We start from the raw sequence: 12,912 nt of genomic DNA, 5'->3' as shown, positions 1-12,912 counted from the left end.
AGTCAGTCTGGAAGAGTCAGACGCAGGTTGCTCACCCACTGCTGCTTGACAGATAAATAAACTAATAAAGAGAATACAAGTGAAAATCCACGCAGAGACAAAGCTCTGGGAAACAAGTCTACCGTCTGCAGATAGCGCTCAGCGAAGAAGAGCAGAACGAGGAGGATGAAGGAGGAGGAGGAGGAGTAGGAGGAGGAGGCTGGATGCTCTCCTGTTCTGTCAGGTTGACAGCAGTTGTTGGAAAAGCAAAAGGTCAAGCGTTGCCGCCAGGCAGATGTAAAGCCGTGTACTGCAGCTCCTGCAGCCTTTGAAAGGATTCCTATATGGAGGCACCAGCGCTGGTGTGTGTGTCCGTGTGTCCGTGTGTGTGTGTCCGTGTGTGTGCGTGTGTGCACTTGTCAAGGCATCCCACGCTACGTTCCCCACCACTGAGCAGCTGCACATTGTTCTCTGACTGCTTAGCAAAAGAGGGTTAATTCCAAAGACTTGAGTCTGGAGGGGCTTCTTCATGATGGTGGCTAATCTGCACAGCCCCTCTCTCTCTCTCTCTCTCCCTCTCTCTCTCTCTCTCTCTCTCTCCATGCAAAGCTGAAATTAGCATGCAGCCACCAGTTGCCAATCTCTGCTGCGCATCGGCAGCAGCGCGGGGCTGAAATGTCAGACGGGAAAACGGCTCAATTGAATCTTTGGTGAGTGAAAGAGTTTCCAGCTGGTCAAGAATCTCTCAACGCCAGGAGAGAGAGAGAGAGAGAGAGAGAGAGAGAGAGAGACGCAGCCGTCAACACTGGCGACGCAACACAATGTCTCCACACACAGGACGTCTCTGCTCTTGTGTAACTGTGTGCTGGCGTCTGCGGCCATCACCATCATCACTGTGACTGAAGCAGAGACAAAACCCTGCTGATAAAACCCAGCACGGCTAATTAAGCTTGGCTTATTTACATGCATTGTGTGTTTATTGAATTTTTTTTTTTTGTTGCTGTTGCTGTAATTAAATGAGGATGGCTCCAGATGAGACGTTCATTCCTTCTCCACGCGTCACAACTGTTAACATCCACAATGACAACAGTGACAACGACAAAGCAGGCCGACCCAGTCGGCTCCTGCTGGGATTCACAATGGGAGGTCCCAAGGCCTTTCTCCCCACACTGTGTCCCACTTGAAATCATGATGCTGTCAGAAGAAGACAGAGGTCAGAGTCACCGCATTCACACGTTACAACACATCACCGCTGGTCCTGGGGACTGAAGCCCAGCGATGCAGACCATGCAGTTCTGAAGGAGAGTCCACCGCACCCAGCGATGCTCCAGCTGGAATCATGCAGCAGTGTCCCCTTAATATCCAATCACATTACAGCTATTAGGAAGGATAGCATTCAATGAGTGCATTAATAGCATTGAAACCGTTCCAGATTGGAGAGGAACTTGCAACGACCCCTCCCTCACACACACACACACTTCTATTTCCTGTGCTTCCGACAGGAGGCAGCAGCTGCTGAACAGCCGCTGCTTCTGGGAATCATGTCCGCAGTTGAAATTCATCCCCAGCACAACTCTCTGCATTGAAGCAACAGATGAAAGGAAGCTAATGCTAGTAGCTGCACTGTGCACGGCTTCCTCACTCCCGAAGCTCTCTGCTGCAACGCGGCCTGGAGAATGTTTCATCTCCGATGCACTGACAACATGGAGCACGAGGGGCCTCGTTGCATCTCCCAGCACACTGACCTCTGACCTCTGACCGGTCCCCACGTTCCGTCATCGCCGGCGCTCCCCACGGCGGCGAGGGCGGAGGCCGGCGTGATGTAGCAGCTGCTGCTCCGTCTTCAACGCGGCCTCCTGGGACGCCGGCTCCTCGCTGAGGACGCTTCACACACAGCAAGGAAAGCCAGTCAGTGGTTGGATTGGAGAACAAGTTGGTGACTTTTCCTTTGATTATCTTACATCATCTTTCTGATGTGGTACAGAAGCAGCGTCTTTGTGAGACGGCTCTACTATCGAAAGACAAATGTGAGAAAGAAACCATGCTGGTGTTCTCGCAGCTGATTCTTGGTGAAAACAGTCAAATCACGTTTGCAAGTGTGTTTGTGTATCTACAGCTGATTCCTCTCTCCGCAGCTGCAGAGCAGAGAGAGAGCCAAGCGGCTGCCGCCACCCCGACACGAGCCCACGACTCGCAGCCTGCTGCGTCTCTGTCACGACACACAACACCGCCATCAACACGCAACGCAGCAAGGACACACGTATGGGGAACGGACCAATCAGGGAGGAGAGGGGAGAGCTGCAATAGAAGACACTCCAATTATGAAGGAGGCTTTGCTGCTGCTGCTGCTGCTGCTGTTACTGCTGCTGCTGCTGCTGCTGCTGCCGCTACTACCGCTACTACTGCTGCTGCTGCTGCTGCCGCTGCCAAGATGATCAAGAGAAGCTGCTTGTTTTATTCTGTTTTGTTTCTATTCTTTTTCCGAGGGCTCGTTTGTTTCACACACACCATGCTAATGTGAGTGATGCACAGATTGTTGTCATCAGTGCACCCTCTACACAACATCAAGAGTGGCTTCATTTCTCCTCTAAACTAGATAAAGTGTGTGCAAGCTGCTTGTGCTTGTTTTGAATGTATGGCTACCATCAGTTTGCCCTCATTAGCTGAACGTGTCAGAGTCCAGGAGGTGGTCGGCAGGATGTCTTATTACTCAGCTGCACGCTCTTCTCCTCTTATTTATTTATTTATTTAGATTTTTTTTGGTGTGCGATTGTATTTGTTTTGCGTAATGAAGCCATCTGCTTCCCCCGTCCTCGGCACAACTCCATTAATTAGTGCCACAGTTGATATCAAACACAATGCTGAGACATGCCAAGGGGAGAGAGGTGCTGGTCGAGAAGGTGGAGAGCGTGGAGGGAAAAGACGGAGAGAGGGAAAAGGTTGAGGGAGGCCAGAAAGTGGGGGACGAGGGGGTTCTGTGGCGGAGGGGGGGAGAAGACAGAAGAAAAGTGGGGGGGAAGGGAAGGCGAGGCGAGGCGAGGCGTGGCTGCGGTGATTGCAGCTTGCAGATGGTTATGAAGTGAAGGCAGATGGCGTGTCAGATTGATTATTGTGGCTGTCGCGGCGTGATGCAGACGCAGCGAAGCGCCGAGTCCTCCCCTCCTTTCAGATGACGCTGCGCGATAGAGACGTGTCGTCCCGCAGCTCGTGTCCTGCCCTCCTCCCTCCGCCCGCCACGGCCCGCCACGGCCCGCGCTCAGCCGGCCGTGGACGTCGTACATTTCACAGCGCCTCACGTGCGTTATTATTGGGGTGGGAGATTGAGGTGAGGCGCCGGCACTTTGAGGACTCCTGCCCTGCTCAAACGCTATCTGAGGGCGGCGGAGCAGCGACAGCCATTCTCTCCGGCCCTCCCTCATTTCATACGGGTGGCATTTCAGCTGACCCGGCTGGGAACAAAAGCAGCTTATGGGCCGCGTCACCGCCACGCCGTGAAATATCAAGCGCCAAATGACATCTGACAATATGCAGGCTGTAAGCCGGCCTGTGGACGCTGCGATATCACACTGCGGGAGGAGGAGGTGGTGGAGGAGCAGGAGGAGCAGGAGGAGGAGGAGGAGGAGTGGTGGGCGTGCACTGAGAGGCTTCACCTGTGACGTGTTGCAGTGGCTTCAGTCTGTGCTGGAGGTTCTGGGTTGCTCCGGTGCTGATGTCACAGAGCCTGAACTCTGGGGACGCCGCTGCGGTTCTGCTCGGGCTCGGTTCAGTTTGGAGGATGAAGGTGGGAAGGTTCCCTTGGGTCTCGCGGGCTTCTGGCCTAAACACCTGTTTGCAGTCACACACACACACACACACAAAAAAAAAAAATGTTACAAGCACTAAGAGCAAAACGGCAGGCCAAAGCTTTCTCGACTGCTGTGCATGTAGAAATGAAAGCAGTGCATTTACAGTGCACTGCAGTGTCGCATACACATGGAGGGATGTGATTTGGGCCAAACGTTAGAATCCCCTGAGGACGGCCAGGTTGTTTTATCGCCCACTGTGGAGAAGCAGCTCCGTTTTCTTTTAGTGCCGCTTTGAATTCTTTCCCTCCCAGAAACCTCATCCTGATCGGATAACATCTTCTGATCCAGTTGTGAGATTTTTGGACCGTGCAATGAAGCAACGCCTCCACGGTGCGGGGCCGCTGTGTCAGTGTATCACGTGCGATGCGTCGGGTGCTGGCGCAGCCCAGCCAGAACCAAGAGACGCCTTAAAAGACGGGAAGAGGAGGAGATTTGCTCGGCACAGCGGGGGGAAGAGGCACCGGCGCTGTCTGTGGATGGAAGAGCTTTGGCCTCCGGGAAGAACGATTGTGGAGTGCAAGAAGTCCAGCGGGCAGAAACAAAGGAAAGACAGCTGGATTGAGGAGAGACTTTTTATTTTTAGGCGGAGTCTTGGATTATTAAAACAGCTTTTCACTGTGGGAAGATGCTTTTCTAAAAAGAGGCCATCTGTACTGTCAGAAAGCATTGCCTTTCTAAATTTCGGAGCTTTTTTTTTCTTATTATTTTTCTTTTTGCCTCAGTTATGGGATGTTCAGATAGAAAATAACACCACTCTCTCCCAGCAAGCATAGCCTCCTCGGGGCGGCATTTAAATTTACACTTAAGAAAACATTTTCCCCATATCTTATTTTTGTTCACAACACCAACATGCTTTTATTTATTCATCTTGCTAAAGTTGTCCTCATCGGGTCGCCAGTGAACCTGCCAGCACCGACAGACTGGCGGCTCTATTGAGATGAAAACCACGGTGAGAGACGAGGTGAACAATTTCTCCACATTTGAAAGCAGAAACAGATGGAATGCCAAGTGGCATTTAGGGCCGCTCATTGTAAACAACTTCTCACGCATGCATGCAGCGTGTCTGAGGAGAGAGGAAGCGCCTCGTGATTGGCCGCCTCGGCTGTGCGTCACGCAACTCCCAGCGCTGGGATGCTCGAGCTGTTTCCTGCTGCGTGCGTGTACCTCCTGACCCTCAGCAAACCCAGGAGAACAACTCCACTTGTGTACCTGAATCATCAGCGGCGTCTTCTGACTCCATCAGTACCGTGTGTTAGGAGGGGGGGTGGGGAGGGAACAGGGGTGTAAAGTCAACGAGGCTGGCGAGAGACATCGGATTACATTTTTGCATGTTACGCATACATTAATCTCCAGTGTGGCTCCCTGCTGCTCCATCAAGGAGCAGAGATGCAGCCACGGTGGGGATGCGACTCGTCTGCAGGCGAGGAGGCGTTGGGAAGGCATTCAGAAGCAGAACACAGAAGAACTTAACTGCAATGCATTTACATTTAGAGGAAAGAGCATATGCATCTTTACGGTGATGCACAGCGACGGTTTGTTTTGTATGAATACAAATGTGCGTGCGGCATTTATCATGTACGAGCTTCAAATGAACATCCACACAGTTTGTTTCTGGGTTCTGGGTTTGCTAACGTGTCACGAAGTCGGACTCAGCGACGTCGTTCCATGGATGAATAATCTGGATTGAAAATAAATGTTCCAATGAGGGATCCTGTTGTCATGATGTTGGTTCCATAAAGATCTTGACTCTCTGGTGTTGTTTTGGTTTTTTATGTTCCTTTCCTGAATGGTCTGCAAATATGTGTGCAATCTGTTGTGTAACATAGCATCATGCAGTTTTGCCTTGTCACAATAAAATGTCAATATTACAATAACATTACCACGAATGGTGCCTTGAAACTGCTTCTTTCTGTGATTCCATTCTGTTAAAAATTGAAAAAGTCTAATCATTTCGTCTGGTAGAAAACACCTTGCCTAAGCTGCAATCTGTGTTTCACGCTGGGCCACTTGAGTTTTCTTTTCCAGGCCTGATGGAAGCAGACTGATTTGCGGTCATCATTGCTCTCTTTTCCTACACCGCATTTATTTCCGTTCTTCTCCCGTCTTTAACTTCCGGCGCCCGACTGAAATCTCTTCCCCAGCGTGAGGTCAATGGAGCGACCCGACAAGTCACAGGCTGGTAGGTCGCCTTTAAAAAAGAAAGTTCAAAGGCTTCACACTGAGATCAAAGGTACGGAGTATTATTTTTAAGACACTCAGCTGGTGGGGCGAATCATTGATGCAGGGTGAAACCCATTCCAAAATCTGTCTTTAATCTCTCTTCTCGCCATTTGGCCACGTTTGCGTCTCTCCATTAAGGACCGACTCTCAGGCTTCTACATTTAACAAACATGGCGATCCTCAGCAAGATCAGCAACGTGGAGAAACTGATAATGATCCGAGCCACGGACACAGGCCCGGACGTCACGCAGAAGGCAAAGGTATTCGGTGCCGAAGACATTCCAGAAATCGTCAAGTGGTTTGAGGAGGCCGACGGCAGGGGGGACGGGGGTCTGAACATGGAGGAATTTTGTGCTGCCATGAAAAAGAAATACGGCGACTTGGTCAGCAAGGACGAACTCATGCACCTCTACATGAAGATCGACACCAACTGCGACAAGAAGGTGGACCTCTCTGGATTGCTGACCTTTCTCTTTGGCAGGAACATTGCAACACAAGGCATAGAATACAGGAAGCAGCCCTTTCCAAAGACCTTCACCATCGTGCCCGTGGACTGCTTCAGATCGATCGTGAGGCTGCTGTTCCTGCCCGCAGAGGACACCGTGGACTTTGACATCGACTCAAAGTTCTCGGAGGGGAAACTCAGCCCCTACCAGAAAGGCCACTACATCTCCATCAGCTCCAACGGTATGTTGAACTTCTGGTCGGACAAATTGAAAAAGCAGTTCACCTTTGCGCTGAACAAGAGAGATAACGTGTATTACTCCAAGATCAGGAAAAAGACGGTGGTGGACATGTTGTACATGAAGGAGCTCACGCAGGTGGCCATCGCCACGTCGGAAAACGAGATTATATTTTTTGAACTCAAAGAATATGCTGAGACTTTAACCGAATCCCAGGCCTTGGTAAACAAGGGCGACTGCATCACCGCAATTAACTACTGGTGCGATGGCACAAAGTCCATCTTTTCCTTCGGTGACGAAGGGGGCTACCTCTCCGTCTTCATCTCGCTCAACGTGAAGGCCTGGGGTCTCTTCTGCAACGCCGCCTATGAGAAGTTCTCTCATCAGAAGTACCCCACTGTGCACGTCACGTCGCTCTTGAGAAACCTGTCCCAGGACTTCATGTGCTTTCGAGTTCACACCTTTGCAGGCGTTTGCGCTCAGATCAGGTACTGTCCTTCCATCGACTCGTTCACAATCTGCAGCAAGCCGTCCAAAACAATGCTGCTGATGGCGTTGCCAAAGACACCGAAGGCCAACATCGCAAAAATGTTTTACAAAAGCACCAGGGGTGGCGGACACTGGTTTTTCAACTGCGTCGACTACTCGCCTTCTGTTTCCTGTTTGTTAAGTGGTGGGACAGACGGCCTGCTGCGAGTTTGGTTCACTTTCAGCACCACGTGTGTGAAAGAGCTGAAGGGACACGTCAAACCCGTCACACACATTTTGTACAATCAGAAGGACAAAACATTTTTCAGCCTGTCCGAGGAAAAGAACATACGCGTGTGGTCCGAGAACGGCTGGTTGTGTTTGCAGAGTTTGCAGGTCCAAGACATGGGATCCAGCCCGATCTCAAGCATTTGTTACAACAAGTACAACAATGAGATAGTGGTGGCAAACTCCAACATTGCACACTGCCTGGGAAGAGGAACTAAGGTTTTCAAAGCAGCGTTAACCTCTCATGAAATGCCCCTCTGTGGCATTCTCTACCACAGCATTTTCAAGCAGATCATCTCCGTCTGCCAAAATGGCGTGGCGACGGTGTGGGACGTACTGACAGGAAAAGCCGTTGTAGAGTTCAGCATTTCACCAGAGACGGCCATGGGACGCACGGCCATTGCGTTTGATGGCCCGCAGCGAAGACTGATCACAGTCTCCCAGGATGGGAAACTCAGGCTGTGGAACTTCAACAGCGGAACCGAGCTCGCGGTCATCCCTGTTATCCTGCCAAAGGAGGTGACCGGCATCGTCTGTATGGACAACAGGATCTTTGTTTCAGCGAGGAACTCCAACCTGATTTTCAACCTGAACATCAAGGGATGTGACCACATGTTTTGGAAGCACGACTTTTTGAAGGACATCTCCTCAATGGATGTGCACGGAAACAAGCTTCTCACCGCCTCCACCAATGGGAACGTGGTCGCTTGGGATATCGAGACAGCAGAAACACTCTACTACCTCAACACCAACACAAGTCCGCGGACACACAGGGCATTTCCCATGCATCAAGGCTACATGGGGAACGTGCCGATTGGGCAGAAGATGGCGGCAGACGCAAAGAAGGTGGATGTGAATATCAGCCCCCTGATGCTGTGTTTGAAAACCAGGGTGCTCAAAGTTGAAATCGCCACCATGCTGACTGCTTCCGGAGGCTTCATCTACGCCTGGTCTGTGGTCAGAGACGGAGGCCTCTTAGGAAAATACAAAGCAGTGGAAGATGACAATGCCGTCATCACCGCAATGACCATCGATGTCAAGGAAAAAACCTTACTGTCTGGAGATAGCCACGGAATGATTTATTTGTGGGACATTCAGAATTTTGGCTTTAAAAGAAAGGACGACAAGGGCCCGTTTGAGGACACGAGTGGATGGCGGGTTTCGCTGTCACCACCACCTCTGTTGAAGTCGTGGAAATGTCATGTGAAAGGGTTGGTGGGTATCCAGTATGACCCTGCCTGTAATGCCATCGTTACTGCTGGACTAGACTGCAATGTCAAACTATGGACCAACACCGGCTATTTGATAGGACTCTTTGGGAAAGATGAATGGGATCCTGAGACAAAGCACACCACTGAACCCATCTCTGAGTCGCTGCGGCCCGTAACCCAAGGTTCCTTAGCGTCAGACAGCGCTGTTGTCCATAAGAAGGTGGACGACGCACCGCACAAGCAAGAGCCCGAAGTAAAGACTGTGGTGATGCGACGGCCAAAGCCAAAGTCAGAACTTTTGAAGCTAAGCGATGATCAACTTATTGCATACTGTCGAAATTTGCTGTGGAAAAAGCCAACGCTTAAAGAGAAACAAAGGGCGACAGAGGGCTTTGAGTCACACTTGGCCAAGACATCATGCAACAGTGGTGACACGAAACAAAGCTCCTCTCGCTCAGTGACTCCAAACTCACGATCTGAGTCAAGATCTGAATCTCTGGGGGAGCTCAACACTTCACAAGTGTCATCACCGTTGTCATGTCTGTCAGAACCGCGGGCAGACAGTCGGTCTGAGCCATTTGATAAATCTCAACCCACTCCCAGGTGGACCAAGCGTGTGCATCATAAGACTCACCTCAAGCCAAGTCACTCCCCTGCCACCACACTCAACCTCAGCCCAGCAAGTAGTTCACCAAACTCAGAGCGATCGTGTGAGACCGCTGACCAGAGGTCTAATGCCAGCCAGACCGGTTCAGACTCAAAACGAAGCCCTTACCAGATACCCTCACCATATTCGAACCAGGGTGCATCGAAACCACAAGTGGCCAAGGTTCAGCAGAGGGACACGGTGAAAGAATGCTTTGTCAACCCATGTCCTTCGGACGAAACCCTGCTTAGACCTGGTCTGCCTCAGAGAAAACGCTTAAGAGGCAGCAGTGACCACCATCAAACCATTACACAGACAACACATTCGTATTTGGACCACAACACCGACAGGGTTGGGCAGGTTCTAAAGGTTCCACGAGGAGAAACGATGAAAGAGAGCTTCTTTAAACTATCTTCACCGGGCAGGGCCCAGAGCGTGCAGTACGCACCAAGGACCTCAAGTGTTAGGACTGGCAATGAGTCTCAGCAAACTTCTTCTCCGAGAGCAGTTCAAAGTGTGAGCTCAAGTCGGTTCAAATTTAGAGAGGTGCTGAAAATTCCACAGGTTACGCTGCCTTCCCCTGGAGAAAAGAGCTACGAACCGTTTTCCCACTTTCGACCCGGTCACAGCAGGGTCCAGTCAGTGCACCATTACGGCTCGGCCAAGCCGCGAAAGACCACTCCCACTCCGACATACACAACACGTGGCTCATCGCACACGCAGCTGCCATTCAAAAAGGTTCAGAAGTCTGCACATGAGCCAAAGTTCAAGCCTCCTCACAGCCCAAACATTCAAGATGGGAGAGAACAACTCTTCCTGCTGAAGGAATTTCACGCCACATCCAGTTTAGCACAGCTGCTCAGTGGCGAGCAGAGGAGCACAGCGAAAGGCAGCGTTCACAAGCCGCACCTGTCGAAAAGAATCCACGGCACTCCGACCTCCAGCCTCACAGACGGGACCTTTCCACAGGCGCTGTCTTCATACCTGCACAAATGGGACAAGATTGGACACCTGCTGAGAGCTGGGATGAGCGGCACGGAAGGGGAGGGACACCGCAAACCATCTCCATCAAATGGAGAGCCACACCTCGGCAAGTCCCATCACAGCAAGGCACGCTTGCACTCTAGGGGTCGCGCGGCCATTCGTTGACCCGCGGCCGCAGGGTTGGACCTGCACCGGCACTGCCCCCTTGAGGAAAGGAGCGCGCGACTGCATGTGTGTTTATCCACCACTTCTGACGGGCAGGTGGCGAGGTCATCGCCGCTGCCAGCTGGCCAAATGGCACATGCCAAGATCTTCCGTCGAGGTCTTGGGAACCGACTGAGATCTTACACAAATGAGGCGGTTCACCCCAGAAAGCCAGGCAACGCTCAGGTAGGACGTCTGAATAAAATAATCAACCATCTCAACGTGGCCTTCTGCTATAAAAGGCACCAACCTTTGATGTTGACCACCCAGACAGGCTGAGGTCAGAAGCTGCTGGAGGTGGAGGCGAGCTTTTATCCCCGGGCTTTTGCGTCCACTCAGCCGGAGGCAGGTTACCAGGATGAAGCCCTCGTCAGGCCGCAGAGTCAAGGACCTACTCAGAAAACTGTCTTCAACGGCTGAAGGTGAGCTCCTACCAGAGTATGTTTGCACCGTGCTAAAAGTACTATCGCAGAATACAGGAGACATTGCCTGATGATGACTTGATGATTTGTGAGAGAGAAAAACACACGCAGCACATTGCAGTGCAGAGACCCGGGCCTTCTCGTACATGACCTTGGAAACAAACAATGAAACATTTGCACACTGCTGAACGCACAGTGCTATTGCTTTTTTTCTTATGTACCTCTACTTCTTCTTCTGCCACTGTGTTCCCCATCCAGCGGGGGGGGAGGGGGGACTGGACCCGCGAGGAATGAGCAGCTTTCGACAATATGAAGAACAACCTTGATAATGATTTCAGCCTCCACCACTCGGATGCCTGTGAAGTCTCGCACCTCACTCACCTCCACCAGTGGCCGACTAAACAGACTTCTGCACTGTGCTACAACACAAGTGGACTTACTGACCGCTGTACGATTTGATATGAGAATTACCATTCCGTTGTAGTTCTTTACTAAACCTTGTGTAAGATGTCCGACGCATGATTAAAATCTACAGAATTAAATTGTTAATGTAAATGTACGTGTTTGTGTTGTTCGCTGAGCGTTTGCATCTCCTGGCAGTGAGTGATGGCAGCCAGCCGCCAAGCTTTCATTGGGTTATCAATGACATCACCGTCTTTTACACTGAACCAGAACCACTGAACCCCCCCCCCCCCCCCCCCCCCAACCCCACCCCACCCACCCCCCTGAGCTGAAAGACGAGTGAAGCGTCGCTGCCCTCTGTGGATCAACAGGAAATCCAAATCCAAAGCTCGTCTCAGCGTCTGTGCGGGAGGAATCCTGCTCCTGTGTCTGAAGCGGAGAGAAGTCATCAGCATATTTGTAGTCTTTCACTGCGGCGCGCCCTCGAAAAGCATCGACCAGATGGTGCCGGCTATTAATTGGCGCTTCACACCATAGTTTCAAAGATGAAGGATCAATCTCATTATCATTTAAATCTCAGCACCCCCGCTGGCCTTTGTTGTACCGAGACAATGGCTCGCAGATTGGTGGAGGGCTGCCAGTGGACAATGGAAAGCTCATTTGCTTCTGTGCACCGTGTAGCTTTCCCTTGCAGAAAATGAATATGTCATTAGCCTGGTTAACCCCACAAGTAAATTGTTTTAAATCCAGCCTGAACTATATGCACTATGTAAAGCAGCGTTGGAGCTGCGCTGGACCACTGCTTTTCAAAGCATGGAGCCTCTCCGCAATTAATTTGAAATGATTGTTCATAGAGAACAAAAGAAAAGCTAATTTATTTTTGATTTACACGTCGTATCGATTTCATGCTCGCATGACTAACCTGGCTATTAAAAAAAAAAAGAGAGAAAAAAGAACCGAGCTCTTCAAAATTAATTATCCTCCCAGGGATTTGAAACGGTCTACATTGTTCTTTTCATGTCTCTGGAAATCCCGAATATGCTTTTAAAATCTCTTTTGAGAGCAAATCAAATGTAATAAATGTGCAGCGATCCTCTGAGATTGCAGCGAGGGGAGAAATAATGAGGCAAAGTTTGGAAGGCTTGAGCACTGCTATTGAAAGATTTATCAATCTGCTGGAAGTGAGAGGAGCGCGGGCGGGCGCATCGCCTTCACTCCCGATTGTGTCATCACGCGCACACGCGCCAACACAAAAATCAATTATTAGCTACCGCTTGGATAAATCGGTCGGTCAACAGCTGTCTGGCTTCTCTGTTTGCACTCCAAGACGAGAATTGCCAGTGTGTCTGCAGGTGAATCCCGGAGTGAGAGTGCGCATCCAGATTTTTGGTGAAATTTCTTCCAAAGAAAAGTTTGAAAGCTGCAGCGCTGACACACGCATAATGCATGATCTACTTCCCCCCCCCCCCCCCCCCCCCCCCCCCCCCATGCCATGTGGCTCATGGCACCGAACTAAAGCCCTTCACACAGTAGACAAGCTGCGAGTCCATGCAGCCAACC

The 12,912-nt window shown here is 50.9% G+C and overlaps 1 protein-coding gene across 1 annotated transcript; it reads left to right on the top strand.

Annotated features, from left to right (window-relative positions):
* The first annotated feature begins 6,138 nt into the window (after positions 1 to 6,138).
* On the top strand, positions 6,139 to 10,489 carry LOC142882489 (cilia- and flagella-associated protein 337-like). Its single transcript, XM_076017249.1, has one exon. It carries the CDS (start codon positions 6,215 to 6,217, stop codon positions 10,487 to 10,489), a length of 4,275 nt encoding a protein of 1,424 aa, XP_075873364.1. The 5' UTR covers positions 6,139 to 6,214.
* The last annotated feature ends 2,423 nt before the right edge of the window (positions 10,490 to 12,912 follow it).

This window comes from Nelusetta ayraudi, unplaced genomic scaffold, assembly GCF_046127955.1.
Source record: "Nelusetta ayraudi isolate G7.1 ecotype Tasmania unplaced genomic scaffold, CSIRO-AGI_Nayr_v1 ptg000296l, whole genome shotgun sequence".
In the NCBI taxonomy this organism is placed as follows: domain Eukaryota; kingdom Metazoa; phylum Chordata; class Actinopteri; order Tetraodontiformes; family Monacanthidae; genus Nelusetta; species Nelusetta ayraudi.
This window is presented reverse-complemented; position numbering and strand designations above follow the sequence as displayed.